This window comes from Rhinoderma darwinii, chromosome 9 (genome assembly GCF_050947455.1).
Source record: "Rhinoderma darwinii isolate aRhiDar2 chromosome 9, aRhiDar2.hap1, whole genome shotgun sequence".
Taxonomy (NCBI): Eukaryota; Metazoa; Chordata; class Amphibia; order Anura; family Rhinodermatidae; genus Rhinoderma; species Rhinoderma darwinii.
Window position 1 is genome coordinate 105,889,251 of NC_134695.1, and position 19,462 is coordinate 105,908,712.

General features: G+C 43.2%; 2 protein-coding genes across 3 annotated transcripts in view; one reads left to right on the forward strand and one right to left on the reverse strand.

The window, feature by feature from the left end:
- Window positions 1-19,044, forward strand: part of SCYL1 (SCY1 like pseudokinase 1) — a 39,977-nt gene extending 20,933 nt beyond the window's left edge. Inside the window, exons 14-19 of one of the 2 annotated variants that reach the window (XM_075838725.1) lie at window positions 1,842-1,963; window positions 2,108-2,197; window positions 3,528-3,788; window positions 8,817-8,898; window positions 10,105-10,265; window positions 18,901-19,044. In XM_075838725.1, coding sequence (XP_075694840.1) covers window positions 1,842-1,963; window positions 2,108-2,197; window positions 3,528-3,788; window positions 8,817-8,898; window positions 10,105-10,229 — 680 coding nt within the window. In that variant the 3' untranslated portion in view covers window positions 10,230-10,265; window positions 18,901-19,044. The remainder of the gene's footprint in view (window positions 1-1,841; window positions 1,964-2,107; window positions 2,198-3,527; window positions 3,789-8,816; window positions 8,899-10,104; window positions 10,266-18,900) is intronic. The other variant, XM_075838726.1, reaches the window with a different exon arrangement.
- Window positions 18,973-19,462, reverse strand: part of CDC42BPG (CDC42 binding protein kinase gamma) — a 227,571-nt gene continuing 227,081 nt past the window's right edge. The window contains exon 37 of the mRNA XM_075838724.1: window positions 18,973-19,417. Coding sequence (XP_075694839.1) covers window positions 19,370-19,417 — 48 coding nt within the window. The 3' untranslated portion in view covers window positions 18,973-19,369. The remainder of the gene's footprint in view (window positions 19,418-19,462) is intronic.

The following is a 19,462-nucleotide window of genomic DNA, read 5'->3' on the forward strand; positions in this document are numbered from 1 at the left end:
CAATTGCTACATAGACGTAAAAATAGGAACTACAGTATTTTTCGGACTATGACACCGTTTTTAGAAAGAATAAATCTTGCTAAAAAGTCCCTGCGTCTTATGGTCCGCAGTCAAGGGACCCGGCATCGCCGAGCCCCATGACCGCTTCATTACTTAAACCCTTCCCGACCCATGCCGGCACATCGGGGGGCGGGATGATGTATGGAGCGGGCTCACGCACTGAGCCCACTCCATACACTGCAGCTGTCGGCTTCTGACACGCTCGAACGGCCAGGAACAGCAATTTCGCTGTTCCTGGCAGTTTAAAGGGCTTGTACCATAAAACACATGTATCCCCTATCCACAGGATGGGGGATACATGTGTGATCCATAAGGAGAATGGGGACCGAAAGTTACCAAGAGCGTTGCATGAGAAGCTGTGACTTCCGCGTTCTGTGTCCGGCAGCTCCATAGAGATCAATGGGATTCTTCTGCGCATGCGCGAGCGGCTCTCCATTGATCTCTATGGAGCTGCGGAACAGAACCCGGAAGTCCAGGCTTCTCATGTAGCGCTTTGGGTGACTTTCGGTCCCCTGTTCTCCTTATCGCTGGGGGTCCCAGTGGTCGGAACCCTAGCGATCTCACATGTAGCCCCTATCCTGTGGATAGGGGATAAATGTAGTTTATGGCAAACCCCTTTAACTAGTTAAATGCCGTGGTCAATAGCAACCGCTGCATTTATAGGGGTTTTTCTATGAAAGGATATTTGACATATCCACAGGATATGTCATAAATGTCAGATAGGTGTGGGTCCCAGAGGTGGGACCTGCATCTATCTCTAGAACGGGGCCCCCTAAACCCCGTTCTAGCTTTCTGTGCTCTCCCAGCCACTTGTGGAGTTACTGAAACAGCGTATCTCGCAGAACTACGCGGTTTCCGTAACTCCCATAGAACTGAGTAGTTAGGGAAACAGCGTAGCTCGCATGCTACGCTGCTTCCGTAACTGCCATTCACTACTATGGGAGTTAGGGAAACAGCCTAGTTGCGCTGTTTCAGTAACTCCACATGTAACCAAGTTGCCACTGGTTCAAGTCCCCTAGGGGAAACTAATAAAATGTGTAAAAAAAAAAAACCTGTTGGATACATTTTCAGGAGTGTAAAAAAAAAAAAAACCTTTTCCCATTTTTCCCCAAGCACAATGTAAAAAATAAAATAATTTGGTATCGCTGTGTCCCTAAAAGTCTGATCTATTACAATACACCATTCTTTAACTCGCACGGTGAGTTAGTCATGAAATAAAAAATTGAAAAAAATCGTATGTACCAAAAAAATGTGCCAATAAAACTACAGCTCGTCCCGCAAAAAATAAGCCCTCACACCGCTCAATCGAAAAAAAAAAAATATAAGAAAATGTTGGCTCTCAGAATGTGGTGAAACAGAATTATATATTAATAAAGTCTATATACTTTTTTTTTTCCTATTTTCTGTTGTCTAAAACCTGGGTGCGTCTTATGGTCCGAAAAATACGGTAACTCTTGGGGTCATTTCAAAATTTGTTGGTCACAAAAGTCGCAAGTATGTCACAAAACACAAATGTTGCCAGCCCAATTTCTGGTCTTTGTGAATTCCACAATCCTCTTTTCTTAGGACCACATACAATTTTCGGAGTGGCGCAGAAAGTAGCAAATTGTTTCAACTATGAGTAGATGATATTTGTCAATGTTCATAGTCCTAAAACATGACTGTATATAATTTGTTTACGCTGGCAGGGAATCAAATGGACACGGATCTTCGACTAGTCATGACATGTAAAAAAAATGGAGTTCGTGTTTAAAGCGTGGCCCTCTTTATTTTCCCTCTAGATACTGTCCCTGCATCTGTTCCCATCTCTTCCTCATCCCAATATGAACCAGATGATGATGAAAATGAGGCCGAGGATAATCCGTTAGACCGGTGGGATGACGACGATTGGGGACGTCTTGAGGTAAAGCAATAGATGTTCTATATTCAACACTGTTTTTAATGTTCGCAGATATATATATATATTTTTTTTTTGCCTGTACTTTTTGATATGCAGGTTTGTTTTTTACTATTGACCACCTTCCAATTTTAAAACGTTTGTATTTAGGATTCAGATCAGAACAAAGTACAGCCAGAGAGCGATGACTGGGACACAGCCTGGGGCCAGAGCTCTAGTAAAAAGACATCGGAGAAGACGGTAAGAGGGGAGGGGGGGGGGCGGTCTTATGCACGCTCGGTAAATAAACCGGTTTTTCCTTGGGCATGGTATAGTTGTTATGCAAATTTGTACGCATTCCTTCTTATTAGGCTGAGGATCCATATAAAATATACACAAATAAAGTTAAACGATGAAGTATTGCTTGTTGAAAGTTGATACATGAACGTTATCCTTTGATTGGTAAAAAGGTTGTCCTACTGTAATGTATTTATTAGTTTGAAATCATCCATCTCGTGGTTGTAACAATTGGTGATGTAAGAAATGTGTAACACGTCCAGTAAATGGCCTTAAAGCAAATGTAAGTGACCTATAAAAACTGGCAAAGATTTAGATTTAGCGCCAAGCTTTGAAATGGATACAAATATAAAATAGTAAAAAAAAAAAAGATAGTGTGGTCATTGCTCAGCATCCGCCAAGGCCACTATCACACGGCAGTATTTTGCATCACCAACACCAGGAGTGGAACCTACACAGAGAAAAAGTATAATGGAGAGACTGGCACCTCTTGTGTGGTTTGGACCCACTCCTGGTTTTGGCTTAGAAATAGTGTATAGCTCTGTAATAAAGCATTCAATGGAATATGCCACAAATATTTTATTTGTATCCTTGTGGATCCTGTATGAAAACTTCTTAATGAAAAAAAGGAGACATTTCGGTATATTATAGGCCCATCGATTCCTATGGGTGCCATGTTGTCCGGCAGGGACTCCTAGCGTCGTACATAACTATGATGCTCGGAGCCCGGCTCCCTGCACTGTGTTCGGTCCGGGACTTCCGGCCGAAATACGTTCCGTCCATAACGGACGTAACATGGTCGTGTGAATCCAGCCTAAATCTGCTGCTATTGTGTATATTTCCTAGGGCCCATTCACACGATCAACGTCCGTGTGCTGCGCATGGAAATCACGCGCAGCACACGGACCCATTGATTTCACTGGGGCCGTTCATACATGCGTGAGTTTTTACGCAGCGAGTATCCGCTGCGTGAAACTCACTGCATGTCCTATATTGGTGCGTTTTCATGCACCTACGTGCCCATTGAAGTCAATGGGTGCGTGAAAACCACGCACCGCACACAGATGCACAGCCGTGTGTGGTGCGTGATTTGTGCATCAATTAGATTGAAAATAAATTATGTGCTCTGCGAGTGCGTGAATAACGCATGCCACTCACAAAGCACACTGATACATAACGCAACACACACGGACCAGATTCACGCGCATGTGAATGTAGCCTAACCAGCAGGAACCATCAGTTCTGTCAATGACATTTTGTTTCCAGTTACAATTGCTTTGGCTTCTCTACTCAGGTTTCACACACGCAGTCCAAAAACAGAACAAATACAGGAACAGATCATAGGCTGGCGGATACCAGGAACTTTCCTGCTGCTGAGGACCACTGGGGTTGGGGAGATTCTCGTCAGCCTGTTTCCCAGACCAAAGGGCGAACCCAGCCCAGCTTCTCTCCCCCTGAGGGCACAAGGCCAGCCAGTGATTATAACTGGGGCACTACAGAAGGAAGTGGGAAACACGTGGAATTCTTCTCCGTTGCTACTGAGAAAGCCGGCCAGGTAAGGAATGTTCTGGTACCCATGCTCAGACTTCAAGAAATATTGGACTGAAGTTTTCGCTTAGAGGTTACGCACCATTCCTTGGTCCTTTCTCCCCCTCGGTCTGGATTCATTTGCTGTTCATGCACCTTTTTATGGACTTTCCAGAAGGAGTTCCAGACTGCCCCTCTCGAAACATTCCTACAATAATACATTATGTCATGATCCTATCGTTCTCTTTCTGGGAAGGGTCTTGTCCTTACCACTTCCTTCTGCAGTCTTTAGAAGTCATCTGCACCCCCAACCCAATCTTCCACAATTAGGGCTCATGCATACTACCCTATTCTGGATTTGCATTACATGGAACCCAAATACTGCTGCCATATATCTGTTAGGTCATGCTCATTTTTTTTTTTTATACAATCTTCATAATTAAATGCTGTATATCTGACCAAGCACTTAAAAAAAACATGAAGCCTTATTTTTCTGGGTAGTTTTTCACAATCATTTGGGGTAGGAAAACAGCTTTGTATTTTTTTTCTACCCACCCCCACGAGGAAAGGTTTCTTCTCACAACATAAACATTTAACTTTTTTTTTTTGATAATAGATATATGGTTGGTATTTGCAAGGTTTGTTGTCCCCTCCAATGCAGGCGCCAGGTGTCATATTACAAATACATGGTTGTCCCTCTGCCTATGGAGACAAGTACATCAGCGTCTCTGTCACTCACCAGGCGTATTTTTTTTTACTATTAACTAGTGTCAATTTCTGCTGGATAGTGCCGGCGGCACCATTTTGCGGCGGTGTGTGCGTGTAAAATGGGCTCTCCGCTCATGCAATAGAGAGCTTTTCACTCTCCCCTCATGGGGAATCAGGATCTATCCTCCGATGGGCTGCACAAGAGCACATGATTGCCAGCGGCAGTTTGGGTGTGTGGGTTTTCTAATCGGTCTCTCCTTTATTCCGACAGGTGCTGCTGGGGGATACAGGACCTCCTGACCATGCCTTGATGTATCTCCCTTTAGGATTATTTCTTAACCTGGGTCAGCAAAGCTACCACTAAATAGGCACACCAACCTAGTCATGGCCTCCGCTCCAGGGCTCCTTAGGAGGAGTTGGTTGAGCCGTCCAATCTTCTCTGTAATGCGTCCAAGTACCTTTGTGAGGCTTCTCGATGCTTCTTGACTGTTGGTTCGGACTTCATCCTCTACCATTGCTATACGCAGGATGAACTGGCTAAAAGGTTGGTCTGCAGATACGGACTTCAGTCTGCCAAGGCTGGAGCTGTAAAGCTGAACTCCGCCTGAAAGTGCGCCCCCGCTTGGTTCAAGGACATCTTGCTTTTCCACATTATGGGCACCTGGATTTAGGAAGTGCTATCCTCAGGATAGAAAATCGAATTTACCAGTCTTCCTCCAGAGCACTTCTTTCAGTCCGCTGTTCCTCAGTCCCCCTCGGCCACCTTTTTTCGAGCAGTCGACTCTCAGCTCCTTCAGGGAATCTCTAGTCAGGATCCCTCCAGCCACAGGTTGAGGGTTTTACTCCAACCTTTTTGCCAAAAAGACGTCCCCTAAGCCTCAAACATCTCAATGAGTAAGTCAAGGTTCTCCATTTCCACATAGAATTCCTCTGATCAGTCATCACTTCCATGGGATAGGGGTAGTTCCTTTCGTCAGTGAACATCAGAAACGCGTATTTGGAGGTCCTTCTTTGCGCTTCTTCACAATCACCAGTTTTTAGCTCTTCCGTTCAATCTGGCTACAGCCCCGAGAGTTTTTCCAAAAATTCTATCTGTAGTGATGGCGCTCCTTTGGACCAGGGGGGTGTCAGTCATCCTGTACTTGGAGAACATTTTGATCAAGTCTCCCACCAGGAAGGACAATGTATCTGAGCTCCAGATCAATCTGGACACCTTGTGCCCGTTTGCTTGGATTATCAACTGCTCCAAATCTTGCCTGTTTCCCTCCCACTCAGTCAGCGAAGGTGTTCTTTACCCAGAAAAGGCTGCTATCCTTCAGGAATAGATTCGCTTGTTGCAGAAGCCAGCGCTGACCTCTCCACCTTTGCATGAGGGTCCTTGGAACCATGGAGGCCATTCCCTTTGTGCAACTCCACGCTCACCCTTTTCAGCAGGAAATCCTTTCCCGGTGGAACCATTCTCCAGACTCCTTGGATTAATGAATCCGCCTTTCTCTGACTGTCAGTCGAGCCCTCCAGTGGTATCTCCTCCCCAGCCTTTCCCCGAGGTTGCTCCGTCCTTCCACTGAACTAGTAGGTCTCTCCACGGATGGCAGTCAAGGGGTCAGGAGGAACATTTCGGGACCTCACGACTCAGGTTTTGTGGTCCCCACAGGAATCCTCTCTTCCCATTAACCTACTGGAGTTGAGAACCATCTTCCTTTGCCTGCTGCACTAGATATTGCCCCGGTTTGCTAGTTTGGGCTCGCACCAGATGGCTGATGCCACGGCTGTGGCTTATCTCAATCACTAAGGCAAAACCTGCAGCGCAGCAGTGTGGGTCGAGGCCGCAACAGTCCTCGTCTAGGTGAAACATCACTTTTCTGCTCTATTGGCGGTACACATTTCAGGTGTCAACAATTGTCTCGTAGACTTCCTAAGTTGCGAAAGGGTGAATCCCAGGGAGTGGTCCCTCCACCAGGAGGTCTTCGACCACATTTGCACCAGATGGGGCAGGTCAGATGTGGGCCTGATGGCATCCAGGTTCAAGAGGAAGGTTCCTTGATACATCTCCTGAGCCGGGATCCAGAGGCCTACCCTGTGGATGCTTTCGTGGCTCTCTGGACCTGCTTCAGGATCCTGTATGTGTTTCCCCCCCCCCCCCTGCTACTCTGACAGGTCAAGAGCATTACAGCAATCTTGGTAGCGCCACATAGGCGTCGTCGATACGTGGTGGCCCTGCCGGCCAACATCCTGTGGCTCTTGCCTCTCTGTCCTGACCTCTCTCAGGGACCTCTCTTCCAGAATTTAGGGTCACTATGTTTATGGGCGTGGCTCGCAGTTTGTCAGAGGGTGTTTTCTCACCATGCTCAAGGCTGAGAAGCCTTCATCAGCCCGTATTTTTCATTGCAATCTCCCTCTCTCTAGTTCCTTCTTTCATCCGGGGTAGCCTGGATCAGCATTGGGCTCTTGGCTCCCTTATGGGACAGGTGTCACCACTTTCCATCTTGTTCAGTCGCCCGTTGGTGTCTAAGGCCAACGTGAAGACTTTTCTACAAGGGGGTGGGGGGGGGGTGTCGCTTAAGCGGTTTCCCCTTATCCTCTGATCCCTTAACTTGGTTTTGGAGTTCTGACGCCCTTTTGTCCATGTCCGAGATAGTGTTCTCTCCACAACCTGGATGTTGTCAGTGCCTTGTGGACTTACATTTCTGTAACTGCTCCTTTCCAGAGGTTCGATTTCTTGTTTATCCTCCCAGAGGTCCCAGGCAGGGGTTGGCAGCCTCCAAGGTCACTATCGATTGATAAATTCAGATGGCTTTTCGCAGGGCTTACCGGGAAAGGTGCCCCCTTTTTGGATCACCTCCACTCTACCAAAGTGCTTGGGGCTGCGCACATCTTTGCCTCTGCAGACACTTCCCTTGGACACAAGGTCTTGCATGCATCTGTAAAATAGGTGACCATGTTCGTTCTTTCTTTCTGTTCCTCTCCCTTAGGACTGCTTTTGGACCTTCCTCGGTCTGTACCCAATGTAATGCGACAACAGGATTCATTTGGGTACTCATCGTAAAATCCTATTCCCGTCCATTTCAGTGGGGGGAGGGGACACAGCTACCACCCATTTGTTTGTTCAAGTTTTTCATCAGTGGGGGTTCGAGCACTGAGACCCCTACCAATTGCTTGAATGTAGCAGCTGAAGCACTCGTGTGAGCACTCAGTCGCTTCGTGACGGTTTGGCTTTTTCCGGAAAAAGGCTCGGAGACTTTCTATTGAGTCCGTACACCGATACATTTATTCCCGAAAAAAGCGCTTCAGCTGCTTCGTTCTAGCGATCGGTGGGGGTCTCAGTGCTTGTACCCCCACTGATCCAAACTGCTGACATGTCACAAGTTTGTGAAACGTTTAGCTACACTTTAACTTGTGTTATTTAGTGCAGAATTTATGCTCCCTGTTGAAGTCTATTAGATAAACTCGCAGCATCTCCGCACAAAATACATAGAATAATATCAATTACAACTTATCAAGACTGGGAGCAGCAGCAGGCACATTCCTTACCCAGACTCCTTTGGGTAAGTCACAATTTACACTACTAACTACTCCCTTAACACCCGTTTGGTTTTTTGAGTAGGCATGTTTGGAACATTAAATCTCCGCTGCATAACATTCTGGTGGTTTAGTGGCTCCAAACCCACTGAAATGTTCCCAGGATCACACACAGAGTTGCGATTTTGGCAGGCTCAGTTCTTTGAGTGAAACAGAGGATTGGACACAAAAGAAAGGAGATGTATCAATCTCGTCTTTATACCTTTCCTTTTGGATCCACTTCTAGCTCTGGCTAAAAAAAAACACCCCCAAAAAATTGCATTAAAACGGATACTGGCCTAAGAGGGTTGCTTCAGCACAAGCAGTTTTAGCATATCGATAGAATGTGCCATCATGTTCCGACTGGTGGGTAAACTACCACTGTGATCCCCACCAAACGCTTTAAAACAGTTGCTAGGAAAGTTCTGTGCCACTTTTAAATCCGGCCTGCTCTGCTAGAGGCTGCACAGATAGATTTGTCACATGCTCTTTTTTGGCTTTTGTGAGTTTCTTACAGCGACGATCCTTGTCGTTTTCTTAATTTTTTGTTTCTTATAATAGGTGTATGATATGGGGTACATTCTATACCTTACTCGGGTATTTTTGGTGTCTGTCTTATAGAAGTAGAGCCCATGCCATTATGCTGGGTCCATGTTACTCTAACATAGGTTAAGTCTTATCAGATCTTGAAAGTTCAAGAATTTATGCAACTTTGCAGAGACATCTTTTGTCAAGTAATGTGGTTCTAGATATTCTGTAGTTATGAGAAGTAATGGTGATTCTTCAACAGAAACAAGATGATAATCGCAGTTCAGAAGGAGGTGGAGACTGGGGCGGAGAGGATAACTGGGAGTCTGTGGAAGCAGAGCAGGGTGAGTTGCCAGTAAACTATAGTAGAGAGTTTTCCGAGACTTAATTTACTTCCGCTGTTCCCTATAGTGGTCACGTGACCCGATTTCCCCTCTTCCACTGCCGTGCCAGATCCCATGCAGAACGTGATCTAATCCCGATTGTTCATGTTATTAGCATTGATGTCCGTTTCTCATGGCGTATGTAACGTGCATGCGCTGTGAGAAACAGAGCATTAAGGGCTAGTTCACACGTGGCGTAAATACTGCAGACTTTCAGCAACGTATTTTGTTGCGGAAAATCCGCAGAATAATACAGCAGCAAAGAGACCGATGAGATTTCAAGAAATCTCATCGCATATACAGCGTGTGGCGTGGGAAATTTCACACAAAAAAAAAATGACTTGCGTTGTTTTTTAAGCCGCAGCATGTCAATTGTGGTTGAGGAATCGCCGGTAGTTTGTTGCGGATTTTCCCCATTGAATTCAATGGGAGTCTATAACCGGCAACAAACAGTCAAGTGTTGCAACTTTTGCGGCGGATTCGCAGCGAATACGCCGCAAAAAAACCTTATAGGCCGGGTTCCCACGGGTCGGATATGCTGCGTAAAAATCACGCAACGTATCCATCCTGGAACCTGCAGCACCCTCGGTCCGAAAAATCACACCATTGTGGTGCGGTTTTTCAGACGGAATTTCCGCTGCATAAAGAAGTGCTCATACTTAACCCCTCCCTCCTTTGACGTCTGCTCCGGCCTCCTACGATGACGTTGCAGCCTGTGATTGGCTGCAGCGGCCACATGGGATGAAACGTAATCCCAGGAGGCCAAACTGCAGGAAGGAGGAGAGCGTTCTGGGTTGGTGTGATTTTTATATTTTTCCCGGAGTTGCAATTTTTGTGGAGTAATGAAATTGTCATTCCTTTACGCAGCATATCCGCCCCGTGTGAACTTTGCCTGCCCATGTATGTGACATGGGTGATCCGAACGGCAATCTAACACGCCCCTAAAATGGAACATCAACATAGAAATCAAGCGGTGCGTGCAGGGAGGATTGTGTGGGGAAAAAAAAAGTTACGAAAATGTGATTTCACAAGTACACCACTTTTCACAGAGTTGTAGGGATGTATTAACTCATGGAAAACCACCTCAATCTATTTCTTGTTTGGATTGCATGAACACTATGCTATATTGTATTACATAAATACACATGTTGGTTGCTTGTACGACAGGCCTAAGCAAAGCAGAGATCGCGAGGAAGAAGAGGGAGGAACGCCAACGAGAAATGGAAGCCAAAAGAGCAGAGCGGAGAGCAGCCAAGGGACCCCTAAAACTTGGAGTGCGAAAACTGGATTGAAGAGTAAAAAGGACAGTCGTGTAAACCTGAGATGGGGTACGGGCTTTATGTTTTACATCTGAAACATATATGCAAGAAAAATCAATCCAAACCGCAGCCACCTGTTAAAGGCCACTCGTCTCCATAGACTTGACACCTGCATAAGCATCTGTACAAAACAAAGCAAGTTTAACCCCTTAATGACCAGCCTATTTTGGACCTTAATGACGAAGCTATTTTTTAAGTTTTTCCATCGTCGCATTCCAAGAGCTATAATTTTTTTATTTTTGCGTAGACATAGCTGTATAAGGTCTTGTTTTTTGCGGGACAAGTTGTATTTTTTAATAGCACCATTTTGAGGTACATATTATTTATTGATTAACTTTTTGGGGGGGGGGGGGGGGGAATAGAAAAAAATCTGAAATTTCGCCACACTTTTTTGCGTCCTAAATCTATGCCGTTTACCGTGTGCTATAAATAACACTAACTTTATTCAGCGGGTTGTTACGATTGCAACGATACCAAATTTGTATAGTTTTTGTATGTTTTACTAGTTTTACACAGTAAAAACGCTTTTTTTCCAAAATTATTTGTTTTTGTGTCTCCATATTTGAAGAGCCGTAACGTTTTTATTTTTTCGCCGATGCAGTTGTATGAGGGCTTTTTTTTTGCGGGACAACTTGTAGTTTTTATTGGTACCATTTTGGAGTAGATGCGACTTTTTGATCACTTTTTATCACATTTTTTTAAAGACAGGATTCACAGAAAACAGCAATTTTTCCCTCTTTTTTTATTTAATTTTTTACGGCGTTCACCGTGCGGGTTAAGTAATGTAATAGCTTTATAGTCGGGGTTGTTACGGACGCGGCGATACCAAATATGTGTAACTTTTTTACTTTATTTTGGTTTTTAATACTAAAGCAGTTTGTAAGGGGAAAAAGTGGGTTTTTCATTTTTTTTTTCACTTTTTTTTTTTATTAACTTTATTAAACTTTTTTTTTTACTTTTTTACTAGTCCCACTAGGGGACTTTAATATGCGATTCTGCAATCGCTATTATAATACACTGCAATACTTTTGTATTGCAGTGTATTATGCCTGTCCGTTTAAAACGGACAGGCATCTGCTAGGTCATGACTGCGGCATGATCTAGCAGGCATTCATTACAGGCAGACCTGGGGGCCTTTATTAGGCCCCCGGCTGCCATGGGGGAGACAGACACTCGGCGATCGTCGGTGGGAGAGAGAGGGAGCTCCCTCCCTCTCTCCAAAACCACTCAGATGCGGTGCTCGCTATTGAGCACCGCATCTGAGGGGTTAAACGGGTGAGATAAATAATATTGATCTCACCCGGCAGAGCAGGGACGCCCCCAGCCCTCAGCTACCTCTGGCAGCTGAGAGCAGGGAGATTTGACAGCTCCCTGCTCTGTTTACTTATTCCGATGCCGCGACGTAAAAAGTCTATGGCATCGGAATAAGGCCCGTTAGTGACCGACGTAGAAACACGATGGACCGGTCACTAACGGGTTAAAGATGGGACAAAAAGCGCATGTAAAATAAATATCCTAAAAAGAAAAGCTTCAAAAGTTTACTATTGCTACCTGAGAATTAGACAGTGTAGAACCCAAGTTTGGTGAAACGGCCTATCACAGGTGCTCAAAATGTATCTTACAGCATGCACCAGTGTTAGAAAGGGTTAAGAAGGAGAAAAGTGTCTGTCGTTTTTTATGCTTTTGTTTTTTTCCTCTTAGCCTTCAAAAAGTCATAACTTTTTAGTTGACACAGCCATATGAGGGCTTAGTATTTACGGGACGAATTTTACTTTCTAATGGTACCATTTAATATTATGTAAGATGTACTGGGAAGCTGGGGAGGAATTGGAAAAAAAAAAGTACAGTTCCGCCATTTTCTTATGGGTTTAGTTTTTAACCCCTTCCCGCTCCTTGACGTACTATTACGTCATGGCAGCTGTATCGTTCGCGCTCCATGACGTAATAGTACGTCACGGGAGTAACGCCCGTTTCGGCCGTCCTCCCGACACATACAGGAGCTGTGACGCTGCTGTCTTGTTCAGCAGCTGTCACAGCTCCTACAGCGGGGACCGATCGCTGTGTCCCCGCTGATTAACCCCTTAAAAGCAGCGTTCTATAGAGATCGCGGCTTTTTAGGGGTTAAGCTGCCATCGCCGGCCTGCTACGCGATAGCGGCCGGCGATGGTGACTATGGCAACCGGACACCAAACAATGGCGTCCGGCTATGCCATAGACGGAAGCCTAGTGGGTCCTGACAACGTCAGGACCCACTATGCTTGCTGTCAGTGAGTAGCTGACAGTTCTAATACACTGCACTACGCATGTAGTGCAGTGTATTAGAATAGCAAAGTAATAAAGTAATAAAGTTAAAAAAAAGTTACAAAAAGATGTGTAAAAATAAAATAAAAGATTTAAAAGTAATAAAAGTAAAAATCCCCCCTTTTCCCTTATCAGTCCTTTATTATTAATAAAAATATATAAACAAACAAATAAACTATACATAATTGGTATCGCCGCGTCCGTAACGGCCTGAACTACAAAACTATTTCATTATTTATCCCGCACGGTGAACGCTGTAAAATAAAATAATAATAAACCGAACCACAATCACAATTCTTTGGTCACTTCACCTCCCAAAGAATTGAATAAAAAGAGATCAAAAAGTCGCATGTACCGAAAAATGGTACTGATCGAAACTACAGTTCGTTACGCAAAAAATAAGTCCTCGCACGGCTTTATTGATTGAAAAATAAAAAAGTTCTGGCTCTTAGAATAAGGTAACACAAAGTGAAGGATTGTTTACAAAACGTATTTTATTGTGCAAACGCCATAAGACATAAAAAAAAAGTATAAACATCTGGTATCGCCGTAATCGTATCGCCCCGCAGAATAAAGTGAATATGTCATTTATAGCGCACGGTGAACGCTGTAAAAAAAAAGAAAAAAAAACAATAGTAGGATTGCTGTTTTTTAGTCACCACGCCACCTAAAAATAGAATAAAAACTGATCAAAAGCCGCATGCACCCCAAGAAAACTACAATGGATTCCTCAAGGGGTCTAGTTTCCAAATTGGGGTCACTTTTGGGGGGTTCCCAATGTTTTGGCACCACAAGACCTCTTCAAACCGGACATGGTGCCTAATAAAAAAGAGGCTTCAAAATCCACTAGGTGATCCTTTACTTCGGAGGCCGGCGCTTCAGTCCATTACTGCACTAGGGCCACATGTGGGATATTTCTCAAAACTGCAGAATCTGGGCAATACGTATTAAGTTGCGTTTCTCTGATAAATCCTTTTGGGTTATAAAAAAAATGGTATAAAGAGGATTTTCTGACAAAAAAAAAATGTAAATTTCACCTCTACTTTGCTCTAAATTTTTGTGAAACACCTAAAGGGTTCATAAACTTTCTACATGCTGTTGTGAATACTTTGAGGGGTCTAGTTTCTAAAATGGGGTATTTGATAGGGGTTTCTAATATATAGGCCCCTCAAAGCAACTTCAGAACTGAACTGGAACCTAAAAAAATAAATAAATGAGGCAATACTTCGCTTCTTACATTATACTAATAATGAGCCGTGCCCACCCCGAGATGACCCCAGTTTTGACCGTTTGTATAAACGGAGACCCCTATTAGACCGTTCCAGTGCCCGGTTTTCGCAGCATACACCCCCGAGAAGTGTATTTCTATTGATGAGTCCCTGGTACATTTTAAAGGGAGGGTTCAATTCCGCGAGTACCTGCCGGGTAAGAGGGCAAGGTATGGCGTGAAGATGTATAAGCAGTGCTAGGGTGCATCAGGGTATACCTACAGGTTTAGGATATATGAAGGAAAGGCCACCCCCAAACCAGACTGCATCCTGGACTACAATAGGTACATGGGAGGGATGGACTTGTAAGATCAAGTCCTGAAGCCCTACAGCGCCATGCGGTGTGGTATAAGAAGCTGGCCGGGCACATCATATAGATGGCTTTGTACAATGCGTACGTGCTACGTCGATGTGCAGGCCAGACGGGAACTTTCCTGGAATTTCAAGAGGTGATTATCAAGAACCTAATCTTTAGGGACCAAGAAGGGGGGGGCACCCAGTACTTCTGGAAGCGGGGCCACACGCATCGTACCAAGGCCACAACACTTTCCAGGAGAAGTTCCCCAAACTGGCAAGAAGGGAAAAAGTCAAAAGAGGTGCAAAGTCTGCAATAAGAGGGCGATAAGGGATGACACAATATATCAATGTGACACGTGTCCCGAATAACCAGAGCTCTGTATGAAAGTGTTTTAAAATTTATCATACATCCCTTGGTTTATAATTTACCCCAATTTTACTTACCCTGATGCACTCCGCACAGCTTATCCCCCCTCGTCTTTCCCCTCTGAGCCCTGCTGTGTGTCCAGGCAGCTGATAACAGCCACATGTAGGGTATTGCCATACCCGGGAGAACCCACATTACAATTTATGGGGTGTAGGTCTCCGGTCAAAATGCTCACTACACCTCTAGATGAATGCCTTAAGGGTGTAGTTTTTAAAACGGGGTCACTTCTTGCGGGTTTCAACTGTACTGGTACCTCAGGGGCTTCTGCATACATGACTTTGCACTAGAAAATCCCCAGTAGGCCAAATGGTGGTCCTTTCCTTCTGAGCCCTCCCATGGGCCCAAACGGCAGTTTATCACAACAAATGGGGTATTGCGGCACTCAGAACAAATTGCGCAACAGAATGGGGTATTTTGTTTTTGGCTGAAAATTTCTTATTTTCACAAGAACTACATATTATTTGAAAAAAAATATTTTGTTTTCATTCCCAGCCCAATTCAAATAAGTTCTGTGAAAAAACTATGGGGTCAAAATGGTCACAACACCCATAAATGAATTCCTTGAGGGGTGTAGTTTCCAAAATGGGGTCATTTGTGGTGGGTTTCTATTGCTTTGATACCTCTGGGGCTCTGCAAATGCGACATGGCACCCGAAAACCAATCCAGCAAAATCTGTACTCCAAAGAACACACAGCGCTCCTTTCCTTCTGAGCCCTCCCATGGGCCCAAACGGCAGTTTATCACCACAAATGGGGTATTGCCGCACTCAGGACAAATTGGGCAACAAAATGGAATATTTTATTTCTTTTGAAAATAAGAATTTTTGAGCTAAAATGACATATTATTGGAAAAAATATATATTTTTTTAATTCCCAGCCCAATTCAAATAAGTTCTGTGAAGAAACTATGGAGTCTAAATGGTCACATTACCCATAAATTCCTTGAGGGGTGTAGTTTCCAAAATGGGGTCACTTCTGGTGGGTTTCCATTGCTTTGATACCTCTGGGGCTCTGCAAATGCGACATGGCACCCGAAAACCAAACCAGAAAAATCTGTACTCCAAAGAACACACAGCGCTCCTTCCCTTCTGAGGCCTCCCATGGGCCCAAACGGCAGTTTATTGCCACAAATGGGGTATTGATGCACTCAGGAGAAATTGGGCAACAAAATTGAATATTTTGTTCCCTGTGAAAATAAGACATTTTGGTAAAAAATTACATCTTATTGGAAAAAATGTCTTTTTTAATGTCACAGCCCAATTGAAATAGGTGCTGTGAAAAAACGGTGCGGTCAAAATGCTAACAACAACCATAAATGAATTCCTTGAGGGGTGTAGTTTCCAAAATGGGGTCACTTTTGGTGGGTTTCCATTGCTTTGATACCTCTGAGGCTCTGCAAATGCGACATGGCACCCGAAAACCAATCCAACAAAATCTGGACTCCAACAAACATATAGCGCTCCTTTCCTTCTGAGCCTTCCCATGGGCCCAAACGGCAGTTTATCACCACAAATGGGGTATTGCCACACTAAGGACAAATTGGGCAACAAAATGGGGTATTTTGTTCCCTGTGAAAATAAGAAATTTTGATCACAAATGACATTTTATTGGAAAAAATGAAATTTTTTTCATTTCAGAGCCCAATTCAAATACGTGCTGTGAAAAAACTGTGCGGTCAAAATGGTAACAACAACCCTAAATGAATTCCTTGAGGGGTGTAGTTTCCAAAATGGGGTCACTATTGGGGGATTCCTACTGTTTTGACACCTCAACACCTCTTCAAACCTGGCATGCTGCCTAAAATATATTCTAATAAAAAAAGAGGACTCAAAATGCACTAGGTGCTTCTTTGCTTCTAGGGCTTGTCTTTTAGTCCACGAGCGCAGTAGGGCCACATGTGGGACATTTCTAAAAACTGCAGAATCTGGACAATACATATTTAGTAGTGTTTCTCTGGTAAAACCTTCTGTGTTACAGAAAAAAAAATGAATAAAATTGAAATTCAGCAAGAAAAATGAAATTTGCAAATTTCACCTCCACTTTGCTTTAATTCCTGTGAAATGCCTGAAGGGTTAAAAAACTTTCTAAATGCTGTTTTGAATACTTTGAGGGGTCTAGTTTTTAAAATGGGGTGTTTTATCAGGGTTTCTAATACATAGGCCCCTCAAAGCCACTTCAGAACTCAAGAGGTACCTTAAAAAAAAGGCTTTTGAAATTTTCTTAAAAATATGAGAAATTGCTGTTTATGTTCTAAGCCTTGTAACGTCCAAGAAAAATAAAAGAATGTTCAAAAAACGATGCCAATCTAAAGTAGACATATGGGAAATGTGAACTAGTAACTATTTTGGGTGGTATAACTGTCTGTTTTACAAGCAGATGCATTTAAATTCTGAAAAATGCAATTTTTTCAAAATTTTCTCTAAATTTTGCAATTTTTCACCAATAAACACTGAATATATCGACCAAATTTTACCACGAACATGAAGCCCAATGTGTCACGAGAAAACAATCTCAGAATCGCTTGGGTAGGTTTAAGCATTCCGACGTTATTATCACATAAAGTGAAATATGTCAGATTTGAAAAATGGGCTCTGAGCCTTAAGGCCAAAACTAGGCTGCGTCCTTAAGGGGTTAAGGTGTCATTTTTACCTACAGTGAACAAGTTCGCTTTATCCTGCAGGTCAGTACGATCACGGTGATATCAAATTTATATTGTTTTAGTACCGTTAAAAAAAAAAAAAAGAAGTAAATGTTTGAACGTTTTTGCATTGCCATATTGTGGCCCCCGTAACTTTTTTTTTATATTCCTGTGTACAGAGCTATGTAAGGCATCTTTTTGTACGTGGAAAGAGGTCGTTTTTATTAATACCATTATGGGGAATGTCTGGCATTTCGAATACTTTTCATTCAAATTTTTGGGGGGTTTGAAGCGGCAAAAAACAAATTTGGCCATTTTTACCCGCTACGGCGTTCACGGTTTTGTAAAAATATTTTTATAGTTAGGGCATTTTTGGACACGGGGATACCTAATGTGTTTATTTTGATATGTGATCTAGGGAGAGGGTGGGTGATTTTAATTTTTATATTTTTATTATTTTTGTTTTCGATTTTGATAAGTCTTTTTTTTTTATTACTAGTTTTTAGCCTCCCTAGGGGGCTTGAACCTGCGATAATTAGATCGCTTATGCCATAGACTGCAATATCACAATATTTCAAAATCAGTGCACAGGCGGGTCTCAATAGCAATCTTCCTATAGGAGGGCTGTGCGGGAGGCGGTGACTGGCCCCAATCAGAAAGTGAAAACACATCAGATGCCAGTGGTCTTATCTGACACCGGCATCTGAGGGGTTAAATGCTTGCGATCAGAGCTGTTTCTGATCGCAAAAAGAATTGCTGCTGGGTCCCTGCTGTGTAACACAACAGAGACCCAGCGGCTACGGTGCCCGCTCTGCTTCTGAGCGGGCACCATGTTTAGTATTCTACACAACCGGACATTCAAACCAATGGTACTTTGCACACAATGTTGTTAGATTTCCAGTCCAATACATGTGCAGTGCCCAAAGGGTATACGTCTCAGAGTGTCCGTGTATATTAATTTTAAAATAAGCTAACATTAAGAGAATGTACATTTGCCAAATTTTATACATTTACTCGGACACCGCACCCTTTTTTATAATACAGTACTAGGTCTAAGATTAGAAAAGTGAATACTTTTGATTTTGGTAAAGTTCCCCCAGTTTTTGGCAGAAGACTATAAGTTTACTGCATTTTACGACGCCTCTTTATGCCTATCTTGACAACTTTGTGATTTAGACATTTCTAGATGTTTTACACATTTAACTCATGCCATAACTTTTTTTTTTTTTTTTGGCTGAACTTAACAGTATTCTGGCACATTTTCCTTCGTAAAGGTCTGCCATCATGTCCGGTTAATCATAAATAAATGTAGTCATCATACACTATGCAGATGTTTCAAAAAGCTATTGTCTGTGTGGTTGCCTCTGTCGTTTCTTTGCCTTTTGGGACCATTTATTAATATTCTTCACTTAAGGTGGGTAAGGCTCTGTTCGCATCTGCGTTAGGAGCCTCCAGCGGCAGTTGCATTACTTTTTTATAGCAAGAATAGTGCAGCACGAAACGCTATTCTTTCCATCAAAATGACAAAAATCGCGATGGACCCCATAATAGCGCAATAGGAGCTGTAAGGAGACCCTTGGATCCGTGGTGCAACATATTCATCACACGTTGTGAACGGAAGAGACACCTCCAGTAGTCATCACACATTTATAGTACCTGTGGGCACATGCACCTAAGAAGTTGATCCATTTAATCTTGTATGTTTTCTCAACAGGACACAGACCAACCCCTACTTGTCGTCAATAAAGAAAGGACACGGTCAGAGATTTCATAATATTTATGCTGTATAAATTTTTATCTTACATACAATGCTGTATATTCACAGCCAAAAAATAAAATGACATTTTCCAAACCGGAATTTATCGCTTCTGTAATTTCATGTACATATATAATAAACTCCATAAAAAAAGCCTCACACTGTAGGTGCTTCTTGCGGTTTAAAATAATTTGAGATCCACTGTATATAATTCATCCACATACTTTGTCATGGGTACGAGAGATGAAGGGTTGTGTAATCACTAAAGTCCGTGGCAATCCAGAAAAAACTATTTTCACACTTTAAAACATAACAAGACCGTAAGAAAAATCTATTACTGTAGCAAAAAAAAAACTCAAAAAATCCACCAAGTCACTTGTGATTAACCCTTGTCAGCATAAAAAGCAGCTGTGTCGTGCATCTGGTCTTATGAAGAAGTGTTGGACATATTCAAAATACCGGTGTTGTCAGGAACCTAGAAAATAAAAAGTTAGGTGTTACAGTGAAATATCATTGTGTA